Raw genomic sequence first — 24,869 nt, forward strand, 5'->3', positions numbered from 1 at the left:
ATTATTAAGTTCATGAAAAAAGTTGAAATGACGAGAAAAAAGTTGAAATACAATATTTCGAAAATACTGATATAATTTATAATATAATACAATATATGTCTAAAAAATCACATAAATTACATAAAAGCAGGTTTTTTTACTACCAAGAATAGCTCATTTATGTGTTGGGGGATTTTAGTATTATTACACCTTCAAATATTGTAGTTATTGCTCATTTGATGACAATCATGAAAATCAGGTTGTAGCATGCAGTCAGAAAGAAAAAAATGTTCCTCTCATGACTTATTGACACAAATCTGTTAATATCTTTCCAGCTTGACCGAAAACAAACTTTATTCTCATCATTTCTACTTTTTTCTCAAACTGCATAATGAAAAAAATCCTACAGGCCCCAATCATGTCTTTTTAGTATTATAGATTTATTTGCAGTGCTTTATCTTCCTAAATATGACACGTGCATTGTGAAAGATGCTTTTTTTCATTTTCTTGACCATGTGTTTTGTTAAGCTGCAGTGCTTATAACTCTCTCTCCACTGCACCACCTGCAAAGATCCTTGGATTCCCTCTCTCCTATACCTTTCATTTGAACTTCTGATCCAGGTGAATATAAATAAGTGTACAGGATGTGTTCTACTGAAGACTGCTGACCACTCGGGTTTCAGGCTATCCAACCTCTCTATTCTTCACACTCGACTCAGCACAACAGAATACCATCCAAACATGCCCATAGCTGCTAGACATGGTTAACATCATTGACAGTGGAGCAGTTAGTAGCGGTGAGTGTCCATTAATTCGCTGACCTTTACGTAGAGTGTTTCCCTGCAAGCCAAGAAATGTTATTTACACCTGCTTGAATGAATGGACAGTGTATTAAGACTAGCTCCCTTTTCATGATGGAAATTTCATTACTGTAGATTCTATTTCCATCATCAATTATTAAAAGATTGCTGCTTAATCAAGTGATCGTTTGGACACTCTTACAATGATGACTCACAGGTCAAACAGAGTTGTGGTGAAACTAAGATGTCTGAAAGATACATAAATAATATACAGTAGTAGTAGTAGTGAGTAGTGTGAGTTACTGATATGTTTTTTTTAACCGTATTTCATAAAGAAAAGCTGTACGAACCCTGCTGTTCGACTGATGTATCGAGGCTTCATATTAATCTCCATGAGCTGATTCGCTTTAGGGAGAAACATGAATAATATTGTCAAGCGCTGATTTTTTGTTTTGTATCTTTCTACCGATGTACATCCACAACTGGAGCTTTTAAACAGTACAGCCCCAGACCACTGCCTGGTAGTAAGTCGTGTATAATGAAATCTGACATGTTTCTTGTTTAGGGCTATTCTGCTTAAGCCAATACGCAACGTTACTGGGGCAGAGCCAATCGGGACTAGGGCATGTAGGGAGAGGCCATGCAAGCTAACCCTTTGTTTAGAGTCCTTGGGCCTTGTGGCAACATCTCGCCTCAGTGAGAGTGCTGTAAGCTACACAGCCTGGCCTAATTTCATCTTCAATCAGTGTCTCCGGAGCCATCAGGGCTAACTAGCAGCTCTGGCTCAAACTACATTTCATTTGTGTTTGCATTCATCAATTCATGACATTTAGCTCCGTGATCTTTTATTCTGTTTAATTTGCCGCAAATATTGGCGGATTAAATGCAATGGATTGTGAAATATTTAAGTTAGCATACAGTGACTGATTAAGAGAAAAACACAGATGGTATGCAGAGGAATATTAGATTACCACCTCCAGCACAAGCACCCCACGAGATAAAAATAGCCTGTGGATAAACATTCCTGCCCAATGCAAAGTTAGACCTGTACTGTTATGGTATTTACAGCTCCATCTGCTTCTCTTTGCTAATAAAACTGTTTCACGTCTAATTAAGGTCAACAATGGAAGCAAACTGTCCATTGCGATAATATTTTTGCTATAATTAGGCTCAGGCTGTCAAGATTGCTCACATCGGAAAATTCCTTGTAAAAAATAATTTAAAAAATAGGTTCAAACTATTGTGATGTTACTTTTGTGCATTATGGCGCTATCAGGGCAAACCTGTACAACAAGACACATACAGGTGCATCTCAATAAATTAGAATATCATAGAAAGTTAGTGATTAAATTCAAAAAGTAGAAATAACACATTATATAGATCCATTACACACAGAATGAAACATTTAATGTATTCATTTAATCAATTTCTTCTAATTATAATGAAGACCTAAAATTCAGTGTCTCAAAAAAATTGTTAATATTACAAAAGACCAATCTTAAAAAGTATGTTTAATATGGAAATGTTGGCCTCTGAAAAGTATGTCCATCTATATGACTCAATACTTGGTTGGGGCTATTTGACTTGAACTATTGGAAATTGACTTTTCCATGATATTCTAATGTATTGAGATGCTCCTGTACTTGGCTTTAGGTAAATCTTTTCACTAGCCAGGTGCTAGGGGAGTAAACTTTAATGCTTCAAAGCTTCTTCCACACACTCTTCGCACAGCATTAGAAAGCACATTTCTACTGCCAGAAGAGTGAGAACTTGCTTTGGCTCATTCTCTGTAACTAACGTAGCATAAAATCATGGCGGATATAGCATGCTAGCTAACTAACCAGCCATCTGTTTCCAGAGCCCACATCCGCTGTCCTCTGAGCAAACTGGTCGGCCGACAGTGGGGAGTGAGCTGAGAGACCACGGGGCGTGCTAGCGAGACTTTCTCGTCTGATTGGTTGTCAATAAGAAGTAAAATTAATCAACGCAGGTGTTCATGTGTGAGTGAGCAGCCACAATATGGCTGTCTAAAAACCCCCCAAGAAAACAAGAAAAGAAAAAGACTTAAAACTTTTCTATTCAAATGTCTGTTTTTTTTTTTACAATATAAATATATATTAAAACATGTTAACAGCCTTACATGAAGGTGATATTTGAAGCCACGGCTCCCATTGTTCCACTTACAAGCTTAAGTTTTAGCATTTGATCCACACGTCCCATTGCACAAAGGTGGAAAGGTCCACTGGGCTGTTTTTAATTTGTAACATCTACCTGGACAAGCTGATTTCCATCTAACAGATGAAACCTGATGAGCAAAGCTCTGTATGTGTTTCACCTCATAGTGCGAGACACCAAAGAGGCCTGTGCATGATGAAAAATGAATGTGCTCTTTTGGAGCGTGGTCATCCAAGTGTCCTGCAGCACACCTTGTGCAGTGTGGGCCCCCCTGCCACTAAACCCTCAGCAGGGGTATGCGGCCCTTCAGTCCCCTCGGTGGGGAGTCACCTATGAAACCCAGCACCCACGCATACCACATGTCCCAGATCATTCAGCGAGGTTAGCTAAGCTGCCGCCGTTATGTAGCCATTATCCATTTAACTTCTCTCCGCACGGTGTCAGCTTCCTTTTGTTAAGACTCATTCAGGTACAAAGTATTATTACACCCCGTGGAATAGGATAGCTTTACAAAGCCATCAAGGGAAAGCATTTATCTCATTGATTATGTATCATCGCCGGAGGAAGACTGCGCCTGTGGTATCTCCTCTCATAACACGTCTTGGTTGTTCACATGGAGTGGAACACAAAAATTAAACCAAAATGCCCCCGTGCTAAAGGCCTGTTCTGCGCTCCCACGGTCCCCATTGTTCCACTTCTTTTAATTTCTAAGCATATGCATAAGCAGCTTAACTTTTTGCCTTTTCAGTGAAAAAAGCCAAAGCTTTGTGTCTCCTGATGTCACACGGCTCCCTCAAATCCTGACCTTACTTTTTTTTTTGTCTCCACTGTAGTTATTGATGGGTTAGGGGAAAAAACAAACTACACTATGTCACACTGCAATTCCTCAAAACACAAGCTTTTAAGGCATGTCCATAGATCTTAATTCAACCAGTATTTTGGATCTTCTGTGTGAAACGACAGGCTGAAAACATACGTGAGCTGGTTTATTTTGTGTTCATTTTTAACATGCCTGTGTGATCTGTGACGTACAGTAGGTGCATTGAAAATGGAGGGGGTTTAACACAAAGGATTAAGTGATTTGCATGAGGACTGATAACTTGGATACAGTTAGGAGAAGAGACATGGAATACATCCACTTTCCAGCCATCAGCTTCAATTTGTAGAGCGACTTGAATCAATATGGCCGTCGCTCTCAAGGATGCCATGAATCTTTCATTCCCCTATAGCAGTGGGAGCGTGTGGATTGTGTCCCTCCATACCAGTTTAATGCATTTACCCTGTAAGCTGCTCATTCCCAGTCACCGCACTGTCAGCCCTGACATCTTTATTCATGAGCACACACGCTCGCTGTAAATTCCTCTGAGGAGTATTAAGAGTTGTGTCTTGAAGCTGTGATGCACACCGGAGAGGATTGTGAAGAGACAGGGAGCAACGATTATGTCGGAAGGTTTCTGTAGCTCTCATTCGCCACGCTTCAAACATTACAGGCGCGCAATGTTTCGATGGGGTACAGCATATGTGTGGAAGATGGGAGACTAAATGAAGTTGCTTTAAAATCCTACTTGTCAAAAAGCAAGCTGTTCGTGCTCTTGCAAACAGGCCCTGGAGTGTTTTGTGTAATTGTCTTGCAGGTTTCTGAAAACAATCTATTTTAGCAGTGTAGCAGCTGGCTCTTGGTTCCTTTCTGATTAGCAAAACTAACAAAAAAATAGTGCAGGCTGCTGATGGTAGATTAAACATGCATCCATGGCCTAGAATCTAATCAAACTCACAATTAAAAATTAAAGCCCTAGCTCCTTATGATTAAATAAAATATCATGTCTCTTATTTTCCAGCTTAGGCTTCTCATATAGTGCTGTTTGTACATGCCTTGGAAGTTATTAAAGAAGAGTAAAGAAGATGAGTGAACAATATCACACGCACAAACATTTTGGCCTCAGTTGGTGCAAACACTGGCACAAAATAAAAAGAACAAAAACATGTTCTTGTTTTTTTTCTGTGAGGAGTATTTTTGGATTGACTCTGTGCAGCTATGTCATGGTGACCATAAAAAGCTCATGTGAGAGCATGGCAGGAGGTGGTCAATCCTGGGATTTATGCCACTGAGCAGTAACATCGTATTAATTCTCTCTGACTCAGGATTGCTGTCTCTGCAGTGCACCATTCATACCGGGACTAGGATTGGCCAAAAATGAATGACAAACCCCAGTCTAGCATTAGACTAGCATTAGGAGAACATGTTTTATGCAAAGCTGGCAGTGACTTAGCCTATCACATGTGCAGCAATTTGACTAGATTAGCGGATTGATCTGCTGTCTACTAAAGCTGTTGTACACCTTTGCTGCACACAACAACATAGCTTAATGCATCATGGATGTTTGCATACACACTGAGTGTATTTTATTTTTAAAAGTGGAAAGCAGATTTATTTTTTGCTAAAGACAGAAAAAAACACAAACTTTTCAGGACGGCATGCAGGCTCCGTCTCTCCACCACCATCTCTCACTCTGTCCATCACAGCAGAGAAAGCTGTGGCGCATGTTATCACCTGACATCGCACCTACTGCTGCAGCCTATTTCTATGGTTGATTTAAAACCAAGAAAGGGTGCACAACATCATAATGACAGCCAAAATGTTGGGCCAGCCAGGCGAGAGAGAAGGAGAGAAAGAAAGCAAGCAAGCAAGAAAGCATCCATGATTCTGCTGCATGTGTTTCAATACATTTCCACATTAAGATTTTGACTGTTAAACCTCCTCTATTATGCATACAACCAAACACTAATAACACCAATATAATGTCATTTTCACACCTTCACAACCATGTTCTAGTGTTGTATTGTTTAAAAGTGGATATTATTTGCAGAATGTTTTTGTTTTTTTTCTTTATTTTTGTTATGCAAGGACTCTATGTTAACATCCCTGTTCATAACCCTGCTGATGCATGTGGAAAGTTATACGTATCTGTTTACTCCACCAAGTGCATGTATACCTCCAGCATAAACTAACACAATGGAGTTATTTAAGAGCAGACTGCCCTTATTGTTTTCCACAATCAGGGCTAATGTCTGAATGTGAAACACATCTTGTAACCGACTCTGTCTGGTTGGGAACTGACTGACAGGCCACATGCACATAGCAGCGAGCCGCAGTAGGTGCTTTTCTCAGGAGCAACGTGTCACAAAGGACCCCTCTCGGCTTACGGGCACGCTGTGACAGCCCCACTCTTGTGCCAGGCCACTGACTCACCATCCTTGCGGTAGTAGGTGATCTCCACCTTGCGCTCCTCGGACCCAATTACAGCCTGGGCCACCTGGCTGATGGCCTCTTTGTCGGTCAGGTCGCCGTGCAGGAAGTCGCAGGTGCATGGCTTCTGCATGATGTCTGGTCTCGAGAAGCCCGTCATCTCACAGAAGCCGTCGTTGCAGTATATAATCGCACAGTTCTCCACCCTGGCGTTGGCTATCACAAATTTCCGGTCTGCATGGGAAGAAAAAGTATACATTGTGACCTCTGACCTCAGAGAGAGCACCATAATGTCAGCCAATGATCAGTCAGCAATCAAGTCTATTAAAGGTACAGTTTGCATCAAAATCAAAAACACTTTTTTTCCCCTTACCTGTACTGCTATTTATCACTTTAGATTGTTTTGGTGTCAGTTGTCGACTATTGGAGGTATTGGCTGTACAGATGTCTGCCTTATAGGGCATAAAATAATAAACTGTTCCTACATGAAACTGCTGTGGATTATCTTGAGTAACTGAATTATTATTTTTTTTTAAATAGAAAGCCATTGGGTTTGTGGCACTTTGAGCACCTCAAGTGCCATATACTCCCATTATCTTGGAGACATTATATTTGAGACAACGGCTGATATCTCCAACACTCAGCAACTCACACTAAAACAAGCTAGATTGATAAATAGCACTACAGGTAAGAGGGGAAAATGAGAATTTTTTTATTTGAGGTGAACTGTCCCTTTAAGTTAACTAAAACTGTGAAGAAAATAAACAGCATATGAACTGAATGTATTCAGCAATCCTTATTTTAATTATTTTAAAATGACATTTCAACAATACAGCCAAGGTCTTTAATTTGTCATCTTATGCAAGAAAGTGTTCCAGTTATGTTTCTCTCTATCGCCATTAATTTTAATTTTTAATAAGAAGGAACGTTTTAAACGCAAGATAAAGTTAAATGCATCCATACATTCTTTTTTGCCTTGCTGATAAATTCTCAAACATTTACTTTGTAGGTAGCAGCAACTGTAAATAAGGAAGATACTTACTCTGACCCTCGAATTTCCGAATAATCATTCCCAGGAATGTGTTTTGTGGCGCAACGTGACCTCTTCTCACAGGCATGTTTACACTCAATATATCCCACGATCTCCAGTAAAAAGCGCCTTTACAAGTAAATCCCGAAGTTACAGATGTTGGCTCTTTGTGATGTTTCCTTTCGCACGGACCATACTCGACGCGAGCACTCTCTCCACTTGAAATAACCTTCCCACTTCGCCGAGGAGTTCTTCTAGCCCGCTTGTGTGCCTGAGCATGTGAATGCCTCCTCGCCGAAACGCACGGAATCGGGGAGGATTGCTTGAGTTAGATTCAGTTCGCAAAGCATTTCGCGTTGAGGATGGATGCGATCCCGTCGTCCTCTGTAGTGCTGTGATGGGCGCATCCAGCGGACAGTGGTTGATATGCCGAGGGGAGTGACGTGGCTCCCATGGGACTTAGTTCCCTCCACCTCGGGTAAGGATAAGTCCCAGCCTCGTGCACAGAGACTGAGCATTAACGTTATATGCGCTTATTATGAAATTTGATGCCATATAATATACTGCCCTTCATGAAAACATGCACATTATTTTACAAGCTGATAGTTCACTTTAAGTGCAGAGTGATAAAGTACAGTATACTGTTAATATAGTGATGTTACCTATGTGTTTTCATGCTTCCAAAGCACTGCTTCACTTCACTCTAGTGAATTATTATCCTTTTATACTTTCACACACACTGTAGCATAGGTTATTTAACCCTCTGGAGTCCATCTATTTATTGAAAATGCACATGTTTATTTACAGTAACAACTTTATTTATATATGATATGTAGACAAGCTGAGAAAGCCAGTTGAAAGTGCAATCATAGGAGCTTTCACAGTGTGCTATTTATGTTTCTAGAACATATTTTTCTACAATGAAAACTATTACCATTTTTAATTTACATGCAAATAGACTGTTTTGTAGTTTTATTATTTATTATTTTTTCTTCTGTTCCATAGACACTTGTGTCTTTTGTTTGTATTTTTGGTTCTGTGCAGCTTTATACTTTGTTAATTAAAATAAAATGAAAAATCTCACTGATAGCCAAGTTTGTGTGGAGAAAAAGGAGCCATACATGTGATGTAAGGACAGACTGAAAGATGCTAAACAGAGACAGACATTAATGCATAGGAAGTTGACAGATTTGAACCAAAATCTCCTGGACTTCAGAGGTTTAACATACCATGTCATTTAATCCAGAGTTATTTTTACTAGAGGTAGACCAAAACATCGGCCGGCCGGTATATATCGAGCCGATATTTGTGTTTTTTACTTGTATCGGCATTGGCCGATACGTGTGTGTTCGCCGATCAATTAGCCCATTTCACTGATCCAACACCAGGCAAGGCTTGGTGCAACATCTGCCATTCTCTGGTGAGCTGCTGCTGATACCGGAAAAAAGAAAAACACATCAAATATGTGGATCATCTGAGGCGCCACCACCTTGATGACTGTAACAACATACAAAAAGGAAAGGAAGATCAAGCAGAAGAATGTTTGTTTTGTTAATAAATGTTTCTTTTTTTTCTTTAAATTGAGACTTGTGTAACATTTGTTATCATTGTGTCATTTTTGTCATGTAAATGGAGGGAGAAAAGGCAATATCGGCTTCAAGAACGGCCCAAAAAAATCGGCAGCACATGTCGGGGATCGGTTAGGACTGATGTCACAATAATCAGCATCGGCCTTAAAAAACCCGTATTGATTCACCACTAAATATTACGATAATATAGCCAAATACAGTAGTAAACAGTAGGCTATGCTGCAACGTGGTGCTTTAGTTCTACTTTTCCTCAAGTATTTTTCTAAGTAAACTGGTAATTGTATGTACAATGAGTTAATAATTATAATTAAAAGGAATAGTGCAACATTTCTGGAAATGTACATATTATTATGTACTTATCTCTTTTGGCTCCACTTACGAAACTCTGCATTCATGTGGTGTAAGAATAATCTGAAAAATTAGTTCTCGACTGGGAAACTCACAAATGTCCTTTAAGGTTGAATCAACTCCCAAAGTCTGAAAGTTTTTTAGTACCCCACCTGCCAAGTGGATGTCATATTTCACAGGAATATGGTGCACAAAAGTAATGTCAGGTAGATTGTGAGGGGCTTTTTACTGATTCACATGCTACATATGATTTCCTTTGCTCACATATAATTTGTAATATGGTATAAGGTTATAACTATTGGTTGCTGTCCACTTAGAGTGGCTTACATTATGTAAAAGCATATATTCATCAGCAATATCCCTGATAATAAGTCAGATAAAGCAATATTTTAATGGTTAACAGTTATTGACATGCTGTTTAAATGCTCTGAGCAACAAAATAAAGCATCTTCTTTGTAGTGTCTTCCACATTTCCACTTAAAGCTCATAATAATATAATAATAAACCAGGTCAGTAACATGCCTTGCCAACTGAAGAAATGGGACACACATGAATGCAGAATAATTACAAAAAAAACCAAACTTTTTTTCTGCCAATAAATAGTCCAGCAGAGTTATGGACAGTTATCCAACGTTTTCTGATGTTCAGTGAGCCGTTTGTATCCTGAAGCAGTGATTACATTCCAGTGGTTGTCATGGATGCTTTTCAAAGAGCATCGCTATGAACTCAATATAAAACTCAATATAATAATTCAAAGCCATTTACAAACATTTGTATAACAGTCATAGAGTTTCCACTTATTACCTGCAATAACTTTTTCTCAGGACTGTGTGGGTGTGTGCACGCTCACTTGATTGACATCTCTTTCACTCTTCTGTTACTTTGTTTCACCTGAAAGGGCGGCACAAAAATGAAAAAGTCACACCTCAACAATTCTTTATATATCTACTTCATGATGCCATAATCTTATCGGTACAGCTTGATTCCAACTTTAACCCAGCATACCTGCAAAACACACCAGATCAGGGCTCCTTAAAGTTGCTGTCCATGGTGCTGAAGAGGATGATAAATTCAGGTGATAATGGAAACCCTGATAAGATTTATACACAGGTCTTTAGTTCATTATGCATCTGATCTATTATGTTTGGCTGATGCTGAGCTGAAAGTCTTGGCTGTTCTTTGAGGAGGGACTCTTTAAAGGACAGTTCACCCCCATGTCAAAAATGCATATTTTCCCTCTTACCTGTAGTGCTATTTATCAATCTAGATTGTTTTGGTGTGAGTGTGGAGTGTTGGAAATACTGGCCGTGGAGAGTCTGTTTTCGCTCAAATATAATGGAACGATATGGCACTTTGCTTGTGGTGCTCAAAGTGGCATAAAATACATTTGGAAAACTCAACAGTAATGTCTCTTTCCAGAAATCATGACTCAGTGGCTCGAGATAATCCACATTCCTTGTTGTGAGCAGTTTCATGTAGTGGCGTGGAGGCTTTGATGTGTGAGGTGTAAAAAATCTGATGACAGTAGAGGGCATGTTAAGCCATTTTCAAACCATAAAATGCCATATCATTTCTATAAATTTGGTATCAGCATTGCTGTATTTCATGACAGTACAGTGATTTAATTTAGTTTACAGCTCAGAAAACATGTTAAAATGTGCAAACCACTTAAACAGACTCCAGTCCCCACTGGACTGGTGATTCTCAGAGACATAAGTAGGACTGGCAACACATAAAAAAATTACAGAAAATCATTTGAATAAATGCTGGAAACATCACAAATGTTATTTTTCATTTGTAATGGAATATTAATGGTTGTTGGGCAACCACTCAGCCATTTTACTGGATGAATCAATTAGCTTTAACAGCCACACTGTGCAAGTAGCCAAGTTTTGAGGCTTTTTTGTTCCTCATCTAGTGAAAACAGCAAAATATATTTCTATGTTTATCTTTGAACAAAAAGACAGTATACTCATACTCACTAGATACTAAGTAAGTTATACTGAATACTCTTTTCTTACTTGAGACATATGACTGTTTTTGACTATTTATGAGTATTTATTACCATCCATTCATCTACCTGCACTGCTGCTTTACTGTACATTCTTTACTGTATATATTTCTATAACATATTCATTCACTGTATGTATCCTATAGCATATTCAATTCATACCTGCACTATATTCATACTCTGTGTTCATATGTAAATACCATGCACTTTACTACTCTGCACTTCTGGTTAGATGCTAAACTACATTTCGTTGTCCTAGTACTTGTACTCTGTTCAATGACAATAAAGTTGAATCTAATCGAATCGAATCTAATTTAATGTAAGGATCTTTTCCCCTCGTTAATCATAAAATGAGCTGCATATGTTGGACATATTTTTTTCTTTACCTTAGAGATCCCACATGTTGGTGTAACTGTCCATAAAAGTCAGCACAAGGTAAGTGTGACTGAGACGCTGTCCATGGTCCTGCAGCTTCACTACCACTCTGCATCCTCTGGGAGCTGTAGAAAAGCTGGTATTCCTACCTCACTGCTGTGTACTGATTTTCATGAATGGGTGCATAAACAGAGAAATCAAAGTTCAGCTAATCTGTGAAGACTACAGCAAACAGCCAGGTGGTGGAAAAAATGAAAATGTATGTGTAATGCAAAACCTCACTAACAGTCTTGTAACATCTGTCTCAGTATTTCAGCTCGAGCTCATCGCCCATCTGGTCCATTGAGACTGTGAGAACACATGGGATGAACACACATCTATAAACATGATCACATCCAGAGATAATACATATTTCATGAATATCAGGATTGCTTGTGTATTTATGTGTGTTTAACCAATTACCACCAAATATGTTTTCAGATATTGAATGTAGCTGACAGACCATATCATCATGAATTATTAAAAAAAAAAGGCACTATCCGATGCTTGTGAGCCGTGGCAGGTGTGGCTAATACTGTATTTCCTGTGAGCTCGTGTGGAGCTGCAGGTGTTTGTCTTCGGGTGAAAAACACACCAGGATTTTTTTTCTTTCTTCCCTCAGTTTATGGCCTACATTGAAAGACTGGGGCAAAAACTTGTTTAAGTATCTGCTCTTGTGTTTTGCACTACACTGCTAAACTTTAAGAGTCAGCTTAGATAGCATTATTTTTTTATTGTTGCAAGTATCATGCAAGATAATCTTGGAGTGTTTCCCTCATGTACCCAGAAACACAGAGCTCCCCAGGCCACAGTGCTTGGTCTGCTGTATTTTATTAAATCACTGTTGCATTAAGCCATTTTGCAGCCCGTATCCATTACTCAAAACACAGCTACAGTTGAACCTTTCCCAGAGCCGCCATTACTCACAAACAATTAGGTTAGAATATCATGACTTGTTTGTTTTCTGTTGTTTGTTTCGCGTAGCATCTTCGGATGAAAATCCAGTTGATTGATTGTCCATTCTAGGATCCGGAGTCCAAACTATTACTTACAGTTATGACTAACGTGAGAAAAATCATTGTAGTATGCATCTCACTTCCAGAAACATACGTGATTAATACTGGCATATATGCTGACTGGTGAAAGCAAAGGGTAGCAAGGGGTGGGTGAGGGGTGATGCTAACTGAGAGCTGCACACAGGGGAAACAATATCCCATGGAGAGCTTTGTGCCCTTGGGTAAAGGCATATTGTAGTGAACAACTACTCCAGCATGCTCACCCAGCTCACAATGCATCTGCATCATGAATGTGAACTCCACTTGAAATAAAGAGCTCATTCCACTGGAGCTATTTTTACATATTAACAGCTGAAATGGTTGGGGCAAAAGTGCAAAAATTAACATAAAGATCAATTTGACCATAATTCTTTCTTGGATTTTTCTTTGAAGGGGTAGGTTGGATTTGTTGACATGGGGTTGTGTGAGATACTTATCAATAGTCAGTGTATTTGGAGAAACAGGCAGGAGTACTGACACAGAAGTAGAGGTGTTAATCCCCAGAGGACCCACGATACAATTTTATCCTGATACTTGAGGCACGATATGATATTATTGCGATTTTAAGCATTTTGCGATATGGCGATACGATATTATTGCGATTTAACAGTTTTTACTGCATTTTTATGTCCACAAACTTAAATTCAATCAAGAATTGTTTTGTCAAATAAGAGAAAATTCTCAGTCTATTCATCTCAAACTTTCCTCAACTTTAAGCATCACTGCAACATAAAAATAGCCTAACTTTGCTGCGTTACTTTGACAACTTCCCGACACGACATCATGAAACATAGATTCCTTAGATCTTCTAGTTTCATATGATACCAGTATCTCCAGTATATTCCTAAAAGTAAGCCCACTACGGAAAAAAACTGCAAAAATATTGACTGCGCCGGAACACTAAAGATTGATATTTGGTGGACATGAATCGATATAATATCACCACGCAAAATAATGCGATACTATGCTGTATCGATATTTTTCCACCTTTACTCAGAAGCCAAGCAAACAATTCACTACTGAGGACAGGGGCAGCAGCAAAAAGGCACACCTAAAAAATACATTTAAAAATCTTTATCAGTTTAGGTGTAAATTATATTAACAATAAGTTTGCCTTTCTGTCTGACAGATCTGTTAAAGTGTTAATTGTGACTTTGGTGTTTTAAAACAGTTCGTTCAAATTCATCAAAGTCACAGATCGAGGCAGCGCTAGACCAGATAATCCTCTGTTCTGTGAAGTGAAATTTCTATTTTTATCAATGTAGTCTGGAAGGGAACGGCTAGATTCCCCTAGTGTAAACTTAAACAAGGCTCTGACGGCAAGTTAAAGCAATAAAAATATTCTTAATATAATGAACACTTAAACTGCTATAGATTTTTGTTTTTTTTAGCGGGCTGAAATAAATATCCATCCTTACCTTCTGTGCCTGCTTCTCCAAATGTTCCCCCTGCCATCTAGTGCAGGTAATACACTGACTAGGATAAGTACCTCATACAACCCCACTTTAATAAAACTGAACTATCTCATTAAAGTAGTGATCATATGCTGGATTGATTGTGATTTGAATAGTGGTTTGTGGGTGTTATATACTGTAATGTTCTGAAATGACAGGTGTGCAATTCAAGTAAAGCGGATAGAAGTTGGGATCAGATGAGAAGCACTCCACTCAACTATGAGGAATGAAATTAAGTGAGTGAAACCTCAAACCCGTACCACGCAGGTTTTAACACGCTGATGTTAGGAGAGCATTTACTGTAATGGCATGGTAGCAGACCTTTTATCTTTAAATGGTGCAACTCAAACAAGATGCATGAACGCATTAATCTTCCATCAATAACAGGTAGTGGTGTCTGTGACTGAAAAAGACGACATTCATCACTTTGTGGCTCCAGAACTAGTGATTGGCCTGTCGGGTTACAATAGTATCAGCTTTGACTGATTCAAGAAGGGAGGACGGTCTTTTAGTGAAGAAGAAGCACCCAAAATTAAACCTCGGTCCCAGAGAACATCCATCTTTGGAGCAACAAAGTGAATGTCTACCTTGTTTCACAGCTGAGCTTGACTATGCAGAAGGGGAAACACAATTTCTGCGCAAAGATCAGCCTTGTGTTACATCACATTACATCACACTCTTAAAGGGTTAGTGACATTCCTCAATAAATCAGTAGATATGTGTTCTTTTCCAGCAAAATGTACAGCTTCAAAGGATTCCAGCGCTAATGCTTTCTTGATACTGTATGGCTGTTTTAAAAATCACGCCGCCATTCATTCATTTGGTCATTCATTCATTCATTCTGCACACATAATCTCTGAGAATTTAGAGCAATCTGCAAAACAGCAGCAGCCACAGCAGCATCAACTGTCCAGAGCCTAATCCAGGTCTCACGGCAGTATGGCTCTCTCTCTCTCTCTCTCTCTCTCTCTCTCTCTCTTTTTCTCTCTGTCGGTCTCACCCCTTCTACTCTCCCTGCTGCTGTGGCCCATGCAAGTACACCCATGAAGCACAGTTGCAGGGCTTACTCATTGTCCATATAAACCATTACGGCCCTGTCTCAGAGAATAATCCACTAGTGCAAAACACTAGAGTGCTATTGCTGCTTTTGCTGCTGTGCCTTACCCCATATGCCACTGCACACATTCTCCACCATCTGCCCTCAATGAGAAAAAAATGGAGCAAAAATGGGCTTAGTATGTGACTTCACAATATCATTTAATCTGCCAGAGGTCAGTGCTTTGCCCCTTCGGCACTATTGAAAATGTTAGACTCGTCACAAACGGTGAAAAATGTGCTTTGAGGAAGGGTTTCAGGAAATTACATGGAAAATATGTAAAACGCTTAATTAAAGCATCAACAGTTATTTCCTCTCGCTGCCTTGGGCTCAAAGATTGTTTTTGAACCACCCGGTACCACGCTTCCATTAATTTGCAGGGTCAGAAATACTGCAGCATCTGTCCCCTGTGTCACCACTGTGAGGGAGCTAGTGCTAGGCCCCGTGTGAATGCAGCTGCAGTCTCTAGGCACAAGCACCATATGTTGCCACCCACAAATAGGCTACAAAGTCATCTGACAGCAAACTGCCGCCTGTGTGGCTTGCTTTGCTATTTGCCGATGTCCAGGCTGTGACTGCTGATTCATCACAAAGCCAGGCACCTTCTGTAGGTCACCCATCCATTGTTGTTTATCAGACTGGCAGTGGAAGGAGAATTAGTTCTGATACATAAAGCTTACATAAATCCCGCTGAGGGAAAAATTGTATTTACAGATTACATACACTCGGGGTTGAAACGTCAATCGAGTGAACATATAGGCAATATTAGGTCCAGTTTAGGATAGATTCTCTCAGATTATCTGAACAAAAGATAATTAGGATCAGAACGGATATTACCATCAATCATCCTCGACCATCACTCAACACTAAGGGTGCATGTAACACAACTTGAGGTGACATTTAAGCATTTCATCTGACAGTTTCCCACTGAGATCATCAGCAGTATGCCCCTGTCTTCTCTCCAGTGGAAATGGCTCTCCAAGGATACAGATGAAGCTCATCACAGATCATTTATTCAGAAGCAGTGTAAATGCACGTGACATGCAAAGGGCACAGGAGCTGGACTTTCACCTCACTAACTATCCATTTACCTTTACGGATAATTTACATTTCGCCAATTAAAATCTGCCGGAAGAATTCTAAATCACTGCGATGACCTTCTGATCTGTGGATGAATCACGTAAGAGGAAATAAACAGAAACTGTTTAATATCTTCTGCTGCTGCTGCTTCAATCAAGGAACCATCTGCTATTAGTCTGACGACGATTTAGCCTCTGGGGGTAATATTTCTCGGGTTCCGGTGTAGCCAGCCATTGTTGGGATAATGGATATCCGGTCGTAGACTTCCTCTTAAAGTCTGATCAGCATATGAGAATGGAGTTGGAGACTATGTCTACAACCGGATTGTTTTTCTGCATATGATTGCAGACACATTTTTTAAAAAGCAAAGAGAAATCTAAATTGTTATCAGTTGATAGCTGATGGGTTCATTTCAGTCAATGCGTTCTGCCTCTTTTGCTCTCCACACTGACTGTTTACCTGCATTCAACCAAGGCTTACTCAAACATGACAGGTCAGCACCCCTTAACCCTCTGGAGTCCATGAAAACTCCTGCATATTACTTCTTCATGACGTGAAGACATAAAAATGAAGCAACACTGAGTCTTGCCATCAGCTTCCCTTTTTTTTGGATGATATTCTACCAAGTAAAACTGGAGATATTGTCAAATATATTTAGTATAAAATATTGAAGTAGATATTATCCTCATTTTACCTGTTATATGTTATATTTGCAACCTGTATTCATATTTGCAATATTTAAAATTCTGTGTTTTGAAACATAATTTTCAAGATCAGATTTTATGTTTTCCTTTGTTTCTTTTGGGCTCAACATTTTGATCAAGTAAGTCAAAGTTAAAAATTAATTATCAGGACATATAGGTGAGGTAACGCTGAAAAAACTGATACCAACATGGCATGGTGAAGAGTTTTGACAGATTTTTTAACAGACATAATAGCCGAAGATTTCAGAGGGTTAAACTACAACTGTACACTAGAATGCTTCCGTTGTCATGATAAGCAGATATCTGTTTATAGTTTATCGTAATTACTGCTATAACAACAAAAACAAATCTGTTTGAGTGAAACTTACTGACATAAATATTTCCTAAAAGCTAACTCATTAGCTGCATTGATGCATTTATATTAATAACATTAGTGTTGGCAGCAGATGGTGAGTCAGATAGCCTCATCAATTTGACAAATTATGGACGTCTCTATTGCTCGACCTTCTCATTTGTTTTCTGCTGTGTGTAGATTAAATGTAAATGTGTCTGTGATCAGAAAATTACCCCCAGTAAAACCTCCAATATATCAACTGATCTTTAGTAGTAAATCTTTAATGGAAACAGTCACAGCATCCTCTTGATCTCCGTGAGAGATTCATAAAGAACACGTCATCAAAATACTTCTTATAAAGCAGTTCTCTACCACTGTTGTCAGTCTGGCAGGGCTCAATGTAGTCATTACCTCATTTCAGTTATCGCCTCTGTGATCGGAGGTAACCATGGAAACTGGTGTGCCCCAGTAGATATTCCACTGCCCCTCTCCTCCTGGCAACGTGGGCTACTTTTCATATAATTGTTCTATGGGGTCTCATTAATGTTTTCATCATAACTGAGCCCTGCTTATGAATTAAGTAAACAACACAAGATGAAATACACTAGGCTGTGCATGGCTTTTATTATAAGCAACAGGTTGAGCTGGCTAACAGAGAAACTGTATGATTGATAGAGCTTTAAATCTGTCCAGTCACCCTTCATGTCACTTTGTACTGCATAATAGTAGTTTGAGGGTGTGTATTATGTTTATACTGGAGGCGGGGCTCTCTGTCTGCTTGGCACAGCTCACATGAGGGACTCTCACTCAGAAATCTAACTCCACAGCTTTGTGTCTCTGGAGGGCAGCCAATAAAAAAAAGTACTTCTCCACATCCAGGCGAACGAACACACACGCCGTCATGCATCAAACACCCTGCACCGACCATCTAAGACATTCTTTATTCATATATAAGCCACTTGAAATTATTATTAATAAAGTTTAGTCCACGCTATCATTAAGAGAGCTATATGCATTTCCATAACAGATAGTAGCCACAACATCAGCAAATGCTTGTGTAGCTGCCATAAATCATTAAGACAGAAAAAGGGGACATGAGCCTTTGAATCTTGCTTATTGGCTTTTTTTTTCTCAAAGGAGTCAGGTTTGTTTTTATCCAGCAATATAGGCTGCCTAAGCATTTTTTAATTAATATTCCCTCGTGCTATACTGTACTTCTCTCTGATCTTCACTACCAGCCACTGTAGTATCAGTGATGCAGATGCAATTATGTGCAAAAATAAAACTGAGGTTTATGATTTTTTATGTCAAAAGAAAGATGGTGAAGCACTCAGCAGTATATACTCAGTATAAAAAGGCTTTGGAAGAAAGCATGCATGGTGCAAATCACTCCCAGGCTGCATACATTATATCGTACATTATCATTAAGTTAATTGAACTGAAAAGAGCATCTTCTTTATGTAATACAATCTAATGCAATAAGCTGTACATTAGACACTTAAATATTTAGTATGTTTACATTTAGTTTTTCTGTTGTTTAAATCCAGTATCATTTCTCAGTCATGAAGTGTTATATTAAATATTACTGGCTCTGTTTTTTAATGACACCAGAACATTATAAATTTATCAAATGTGAATTGTATCAGCATGCACAACATGGTGCTTCTTTTTTTGTGCTTGCTCTCTATGTAGTAACGGTTTGTTTTCCAAGCATATTTCTGTACTGTAGCATCTCAGTGGCACAAACTCAAAAAACGAAATAAATAAAGGCCTTATATAGGTAGTGGGAGAAGTTTCTCTATCTGCAGGATCACAGAAATATTTGCGTATGCACAGGCCAGCAATTAGTTTAATTATAAACTATAAATGTCTCCAAATAGAAGCGGTCCTTGAGTAGATGTGTATATATTAATATATAGGGAGCCTGTAAGTAACACATGCTGGGTGCTGGTGAAGAATTGTCCCCGTCCTACAACAAACAGCTACACAAATAGCTTTACTGCATTGGCACTCTAGACATTACTTGAAATGAGCTCAAATATAATAATAGACAAATTAAACATATTTAATTAGAATGTTTGGGAGTATTAGTAACACTTCAGTGGTAATTACTGCACCAGTAGCAACTCAACTTTAGATTTAGGCTCTTAGGATGAATCTTTGATGCTCTGATGGTTACAAAATAAGTGTCTGTCAAACTCAGACATGTAGAGTTGTGGTCTATACAGAAACAATGGCTCTGTGCTGACACCATGTGGTTGCTACCACAAGTTACAAGCTTGGCTTTAGCTGTGACGTAGCTGTCCTGATCTGTATCCTCGCCTTGTTTAAACCACCCACAGCACATGACACAAGCATGTGATCTCCATGTAAAAGCCTGCACAAAACACATTGTCCTCATGTAATCCTGTTCTAGTAACAATGATATACACAGCTTTAAATCATGTCAAACATGATGCCCAGCACTTCGTGTCACTTTGTACATTATATATTATTTTATTCTGCGCTGTCTGCTCTTTATTTTCATTATGTTTCTGTACCTTCTGAGATTAATTTATTTGAACCAAATGATTGATTTAAAAACATTGTAAGAGCTCACCTGTCAGCAGATCACTTCTCATCCATGATGCCCATGATCAGAGTTGCATTTTTGTCATCATGTTTTCATTTTTTTAGTTTTGGCAGCTGACAGGAGGAGAAGAACACATTCCATTAATGACAATAGAGACGCCATACTTCCTAAAAACGTTATTCCCCAGAAAACTTGTTAGACCTGTTGGCATGTATCTTTTAATAGAGGCTGGGGCAAGCTGCCAAGTGTCTTTTGATAAGGGATTGTGTCTGTTATAACAGAATGAATCAAAGCGTATCAGTAACAATTTTGCTAGTTGGCTAACAGTGTTAAGTACTGTTAGCTTGTGATGATTGGAAGTGTGAAGGAAAGAAAACTAATCTAAGACCTGCCGTTTCCTACTGTATAGTAGTTATATGTATGTTTCCAACCAAGCTGCCCCACCGTAGTGATCGAAACAACACCATATTGGCAGGAAAGCGCTTGCAAGAGCAAATTACTATAGCTGCTAGTTTTTTGTCCTGCTGTATTTAACCTATACAGTACAGGCTGAGCATGCTAGACAGGAATACCACAAAAATCAGGGACATGTGAAGTGGAAAGCATTTTATTGGATTTCTAAAGGTAGGCTATTTAACCAATGTAGAATGGATTACTGCAGTAAAACGATCTGGAAACAAACAGAAGAAAACTGCGCGGCTGGAGCTCACATTACAAGCAACGATTTGGATTATACGTGACCACTTCAAATCAGGCCCACAATCCAACGCTTCTGTTAACATTCAAATTCTTTTTTTTTTACACTTTTTATGGAGCTAACTACTAGTAACTACTACTAACAAAACCCAATCAATCCGGACCACCACCCATGACTTCAACTGAGGGTCATATAATCCTTAGGAATGATTCACCACATTTTTTTAATGTAATTTAAAAAAATACCATGGCACTAATAATAAACTGCTGTATCATAAATGTATAATTTCATGTATGAAGTGGTGCCTTTGGACATTCATTTAGACAGTAATAATGTGGGTAACTCTATCATAGATACAAACTAACTGTTAGCTGAGGCTACTTATAAGTTAGCACAAGTTTACCATAAAGTTACACTGCCTGTTGCTATGTCAATGTTACCATTCCTGTTGGTATGCTAACTTTACACTGCCTGTTGCTATGGCTATGCTGACGTTACACTGTCTGTTGCTATGCTGACGTTACACTGTCTGTTGCCATGCTAACTTTACATTGTCTGCTGCTATACTAACATTGTAGCGGCCACACTTACCTTCTAGTGAGGAGGATCAGGTTAACCCTATAGGGTCTGAGCCTATTTTGGCCGTTTTTGAATACTTTTGATTTTGCACTTCATGTACCACATAAAAAATGTTTACTATACCCATATTTGGTATCCAATTTTCTCACTTTAACCTACTTTAGCAACTATTGAGTTGAAAAATTATACTATTTACTACAATAAAAAACACAAATAAGCTCAATGAACTGTTTTTGAACTTGAAAAGGTAAACATAGGATACAAATATAAACATATAAAAAGCTAAAAATGTAAATGTAATATACAAAAAGTGCCATAAAACATGTACGTTAGCTGCAACTCTTCAAAACAAACTATGTGCGAAATTACACAGAGAGCCACACCAACGCTTAAATATTTATGTACTATCAAAATAAAACAACTATATCTTTGTTTGTTTTTTTTAAGTTGATAGCAGCGCTCCATGTGACCTAGTTTTTTTTTTTTTTGTTAAACGTCACATGATCAGATCAGGACGACACGATCATAGACCCCAGAGGGTTAAACTGGCAGACACCGAAGCTGAATATTATTCACAAATCCAGATTCCGTCCATTCATACCCCTCCAGGCTTTTGTAGGTCTTGAGGGCTCTCCAGAGTAGCATGAGGGAAAGTTCATCAGGTAATTGTAGATGTCAGAATACTGCAGGGCTGAAGCCTTGTCGGTTCCGCCTGTTGCAAGACTCTTGAAAGTCGCTTCGAAATTATGAGGGTCCGTTATGTATAATTCAACAAGTTTGGCAATGTATTGTACTATATTGAACTCTCTGGATTTGAAATGAATGCTGCCGCCATTTCTTTATCTTTTTTTTTTTTTAACCTAGCTTTATTTGCCATGCATTTTATGATTTTACTCCAACTTTTCCTGAAAAGTTGGCACAGCTCTAGTTCAGCTGACTGGATAATATATTAAACATAGCTTTCCATCATACCTGGCTTATTATCCATGCTCTCTTTTTTTGTTGACCTTTTGGTGGGCCACATTTTAAATTCACAATTAGGCCTTTATAGTGCGGTTGAACTAGGGATAAGACCTGTTCATATTTAGGCTAGTCAAATCTAAAGGTAGTTAAAATCAACCATCTCATCTTCTAAACATTTTTGGTCAAGTGGGGTTTGAAATATTATTACCTTATATATAAATTAATTTGATCTTGTTTGGTGGTGCTATTAGTTGATTTTTTTGTGTATGTTGTATGTGTTATAAATGTTGCACCTAAAATACCACACTTAACTAGGAAGATTAGTCATATGTATAGTCTCCACATTAAACATTTTATGCAACTGACCACTAATTAAAAGCCTCATTAACACTTAAGGTCAAGGTTTATATAACAGTTTGCATCCACTGACATAAAAACAAATATTTATTGTTTTCTTTCCTTCTTTTTTTCTTAGCAATTTCTCTGTTGTAGAAAATGAAGGGTGTTAAGGGAGTCGATGTAGTTCATTTAAAAAATGATGCAATAACTTCTCCCTCAATATATTTATGGTCTTTAAACAATTGTAAGCAGATTTGTACACAATTTTTTATGCACATAAATGCCTCCCATGCCATCTGAAGTCAACCTTCATGTGCCAATAGGTATAAAAACACACAGAAGGTGCATCATAGAAGATGAAGGAGATAATTGACTTAACAAGGATAATACAAATGCAAAATGCTACATTATGTAGCTATCAAACACGACAGGTTTACTACAAAGACTGGGCGAAGAACCTTTGTGTGAATCTGTGTATACTGTGCTGGCGTTTACATAACATATAAATAGGAGTTTTCAAATGAGTTTGACTCACAGGTTTGTGGTAAGCCAGTGTGAGTCTATACTGTCAAACAGGAGAGGGCAGTGTTGGCCAAGATATAACTAAGAAGTCAGAGAATAAAACTGGTCAACATGTTTTATTTGTTCAATTGTGATTAAGATTCTTGACAATATGTCATCCTCCATGAATTATTGGTCTGTATGAATTAGCAATTGTCCAACTTAAAAATAAACAATCTTCAAATGTGATCACTTTGTTACATTATCGCCCACAAACTTCACCATGGAGCACATGTTTGAGACATTTGCACCAGGTTTCAACACATATGCATGAAAGAGCCTTAAAATCCTACCACATGCATTGGAACAATTATTTAAGTGTTATTGACACTCGTTCCAAGCTTGAGGTTATTACTGTATACTGTGTCAACCCTGTGTAGCTTCAGACTGATGCTCACAGAGTGACCTGACTGGAGGGACCAAACCTGTGGCGCAGTGTGTGTTGGATTAGCACACTGGGAATTAACAGAGGAAGGTTATAAGCCTGTCTAGGCTTGCCAGAGGCAGGGTGAAAACTACACAGGCAACCAGAGACATAACCTGACAAAAGATGTGCGAGTAGAGATAGAGGCATTAGATAGATAGATAGATAGATAGATAGATAGATAGATAGATAGATAGATAGATAGATAGATAGATAGATAGATAGATAGATAGATAGATAGATAGAATGAGAGAGAGATTGATAGATAGAATGTCTGCTAATTATCGACTTTAACTCGACTTTAACTAATTCGTTATGGCTGGTGAATAATTGTGTCAATGTCATGTAAATCCCTTCTAGTTGGGTAGACTCTTAGTGAGAAAGCTGTGTTAGGGAGCAGAGTAAGTATACTTTGAAGTTGCCTCTCCAATGAAGAAAGGTGGATGGTGTTAAAAGTCATTCTTAAGTGTGGCACTGATGATAGAAAGTTGTTCTTGTGAGGGAGGGGGGGTGGTGGTGCCATACCTATGTAACATTCATATCATTTGAATTATGAATCAGAGTAAGGAGAACTCTATGTTCTAAGCTGATGAATATTTAAAGGATTGAGTATACAGATCATCATATTGACAAAGGGAGAATACTAATGTCCTCTTCTCTGAGTCTGATTAGAGGTTAAGCAGAATGCAAACTGCATAATTTATTTTCATTCTTGCATTTTTGTACCTTTTGATTTGGCTCCTTCTTTTTTAGGTTTGATAACTTCTTTGTGCAGAAGTCCATCCCCTTTTTAAACTAAAATATGGTAAGGTACAGCATGCAAATGAGGGATAATTGGTGCCATTTGTTTTTTAGCATGTCAAGTTAAAGATGTATTTCCACTTCCATTGTGCAAAATGTTTCATGTGCAGCCGACCTATTCTGCAACGATAAGTACAATATGAGTCTTACATTTTTCAAGGCCCATGCTCCAGTGGTTGACATACACAGAGTGCCCACTGTCCCTACTGACACAGACATTGTCCGCAATCTATTAAATTGAATGTTGTATTTAACTGGTTTGGAGCCAGGGCAAAGTTACATGCTTTTGTATCATTCGGATTCCTCTCTCTGGTGGAATGTGCTTATTTCAGGAAGCAGAGAGAGAAAGTGGGAGTGAGAGCCCATGCAGGTGAGAGTGTCTAACAGTGAGGAAATCAATATGATGTAAATTATTAAGAGCTCAGGAATGCGTCTGACCCCTACTGTCTTGCAGCAGGCTGGGCTCTGAAGGCTGGCAGGTGGACGCGAGCTTGGACTCTCCCTCTAACACTCATTAGTGGCTGGGAGCCGGGGCTCCTTGTGAGTGGGAAGGCAGGGATCACAGCGGGGAAGTGATGGCCCAGGCCTCTCACATCCCGGCTCAGCCTTCGCTCTGG

At 38.7% G+C, this 24,869-nt stretch overlaps 1 protein-coding gene across 1 annotated transcript in view; it reads right to left on the reverse strand.

Annotated features, from left to right (window-relative positions):
• Positions 1 to 7,764, reverse strand: part of LOC131979365 (potassium voltage-gated channel subfamily H member 7-like) — a 53,228-nt gene extending 45,464 nt beyond the window's left edge. The window contains exons 1-2 of the mRNA XM_059343323.1: positions 7,244 to 7,764; positions 6,205 to 6,435 (exon numbers count right to left, since the gene is read on the reverse strand). Coding sequence (XP_059199306.1) covers positions 6,205 to 6,435; positions 7,244 to 7,319 — 307 coding nt within the window. The 5' untranslated portion in view covers positions 7,320 to 7,764. The remainder of the gene's footprint in view (positions 1 to 6,204; positions 6,436 to 7,243) is intronic.
• Positions 7,765 to 24,869: the final 17,105 nt, after the last annotated feature.

The sequence above is a fragment of the Centropristis striata genome, chromosome 10 (genome assembly GCF_030273125.1).
Source record: "Centropristis striata isolate RG_2023a ecotype Rhode Island chromosome 10, C.striata_1.0, whole genome shotgun sequence".
Taxonomy (NCBI): Eukaryota; Metazoa; Chordata; class Actinopteri; order Perciformes; family Serranidae; genus Centropristis; species Centropristis striata.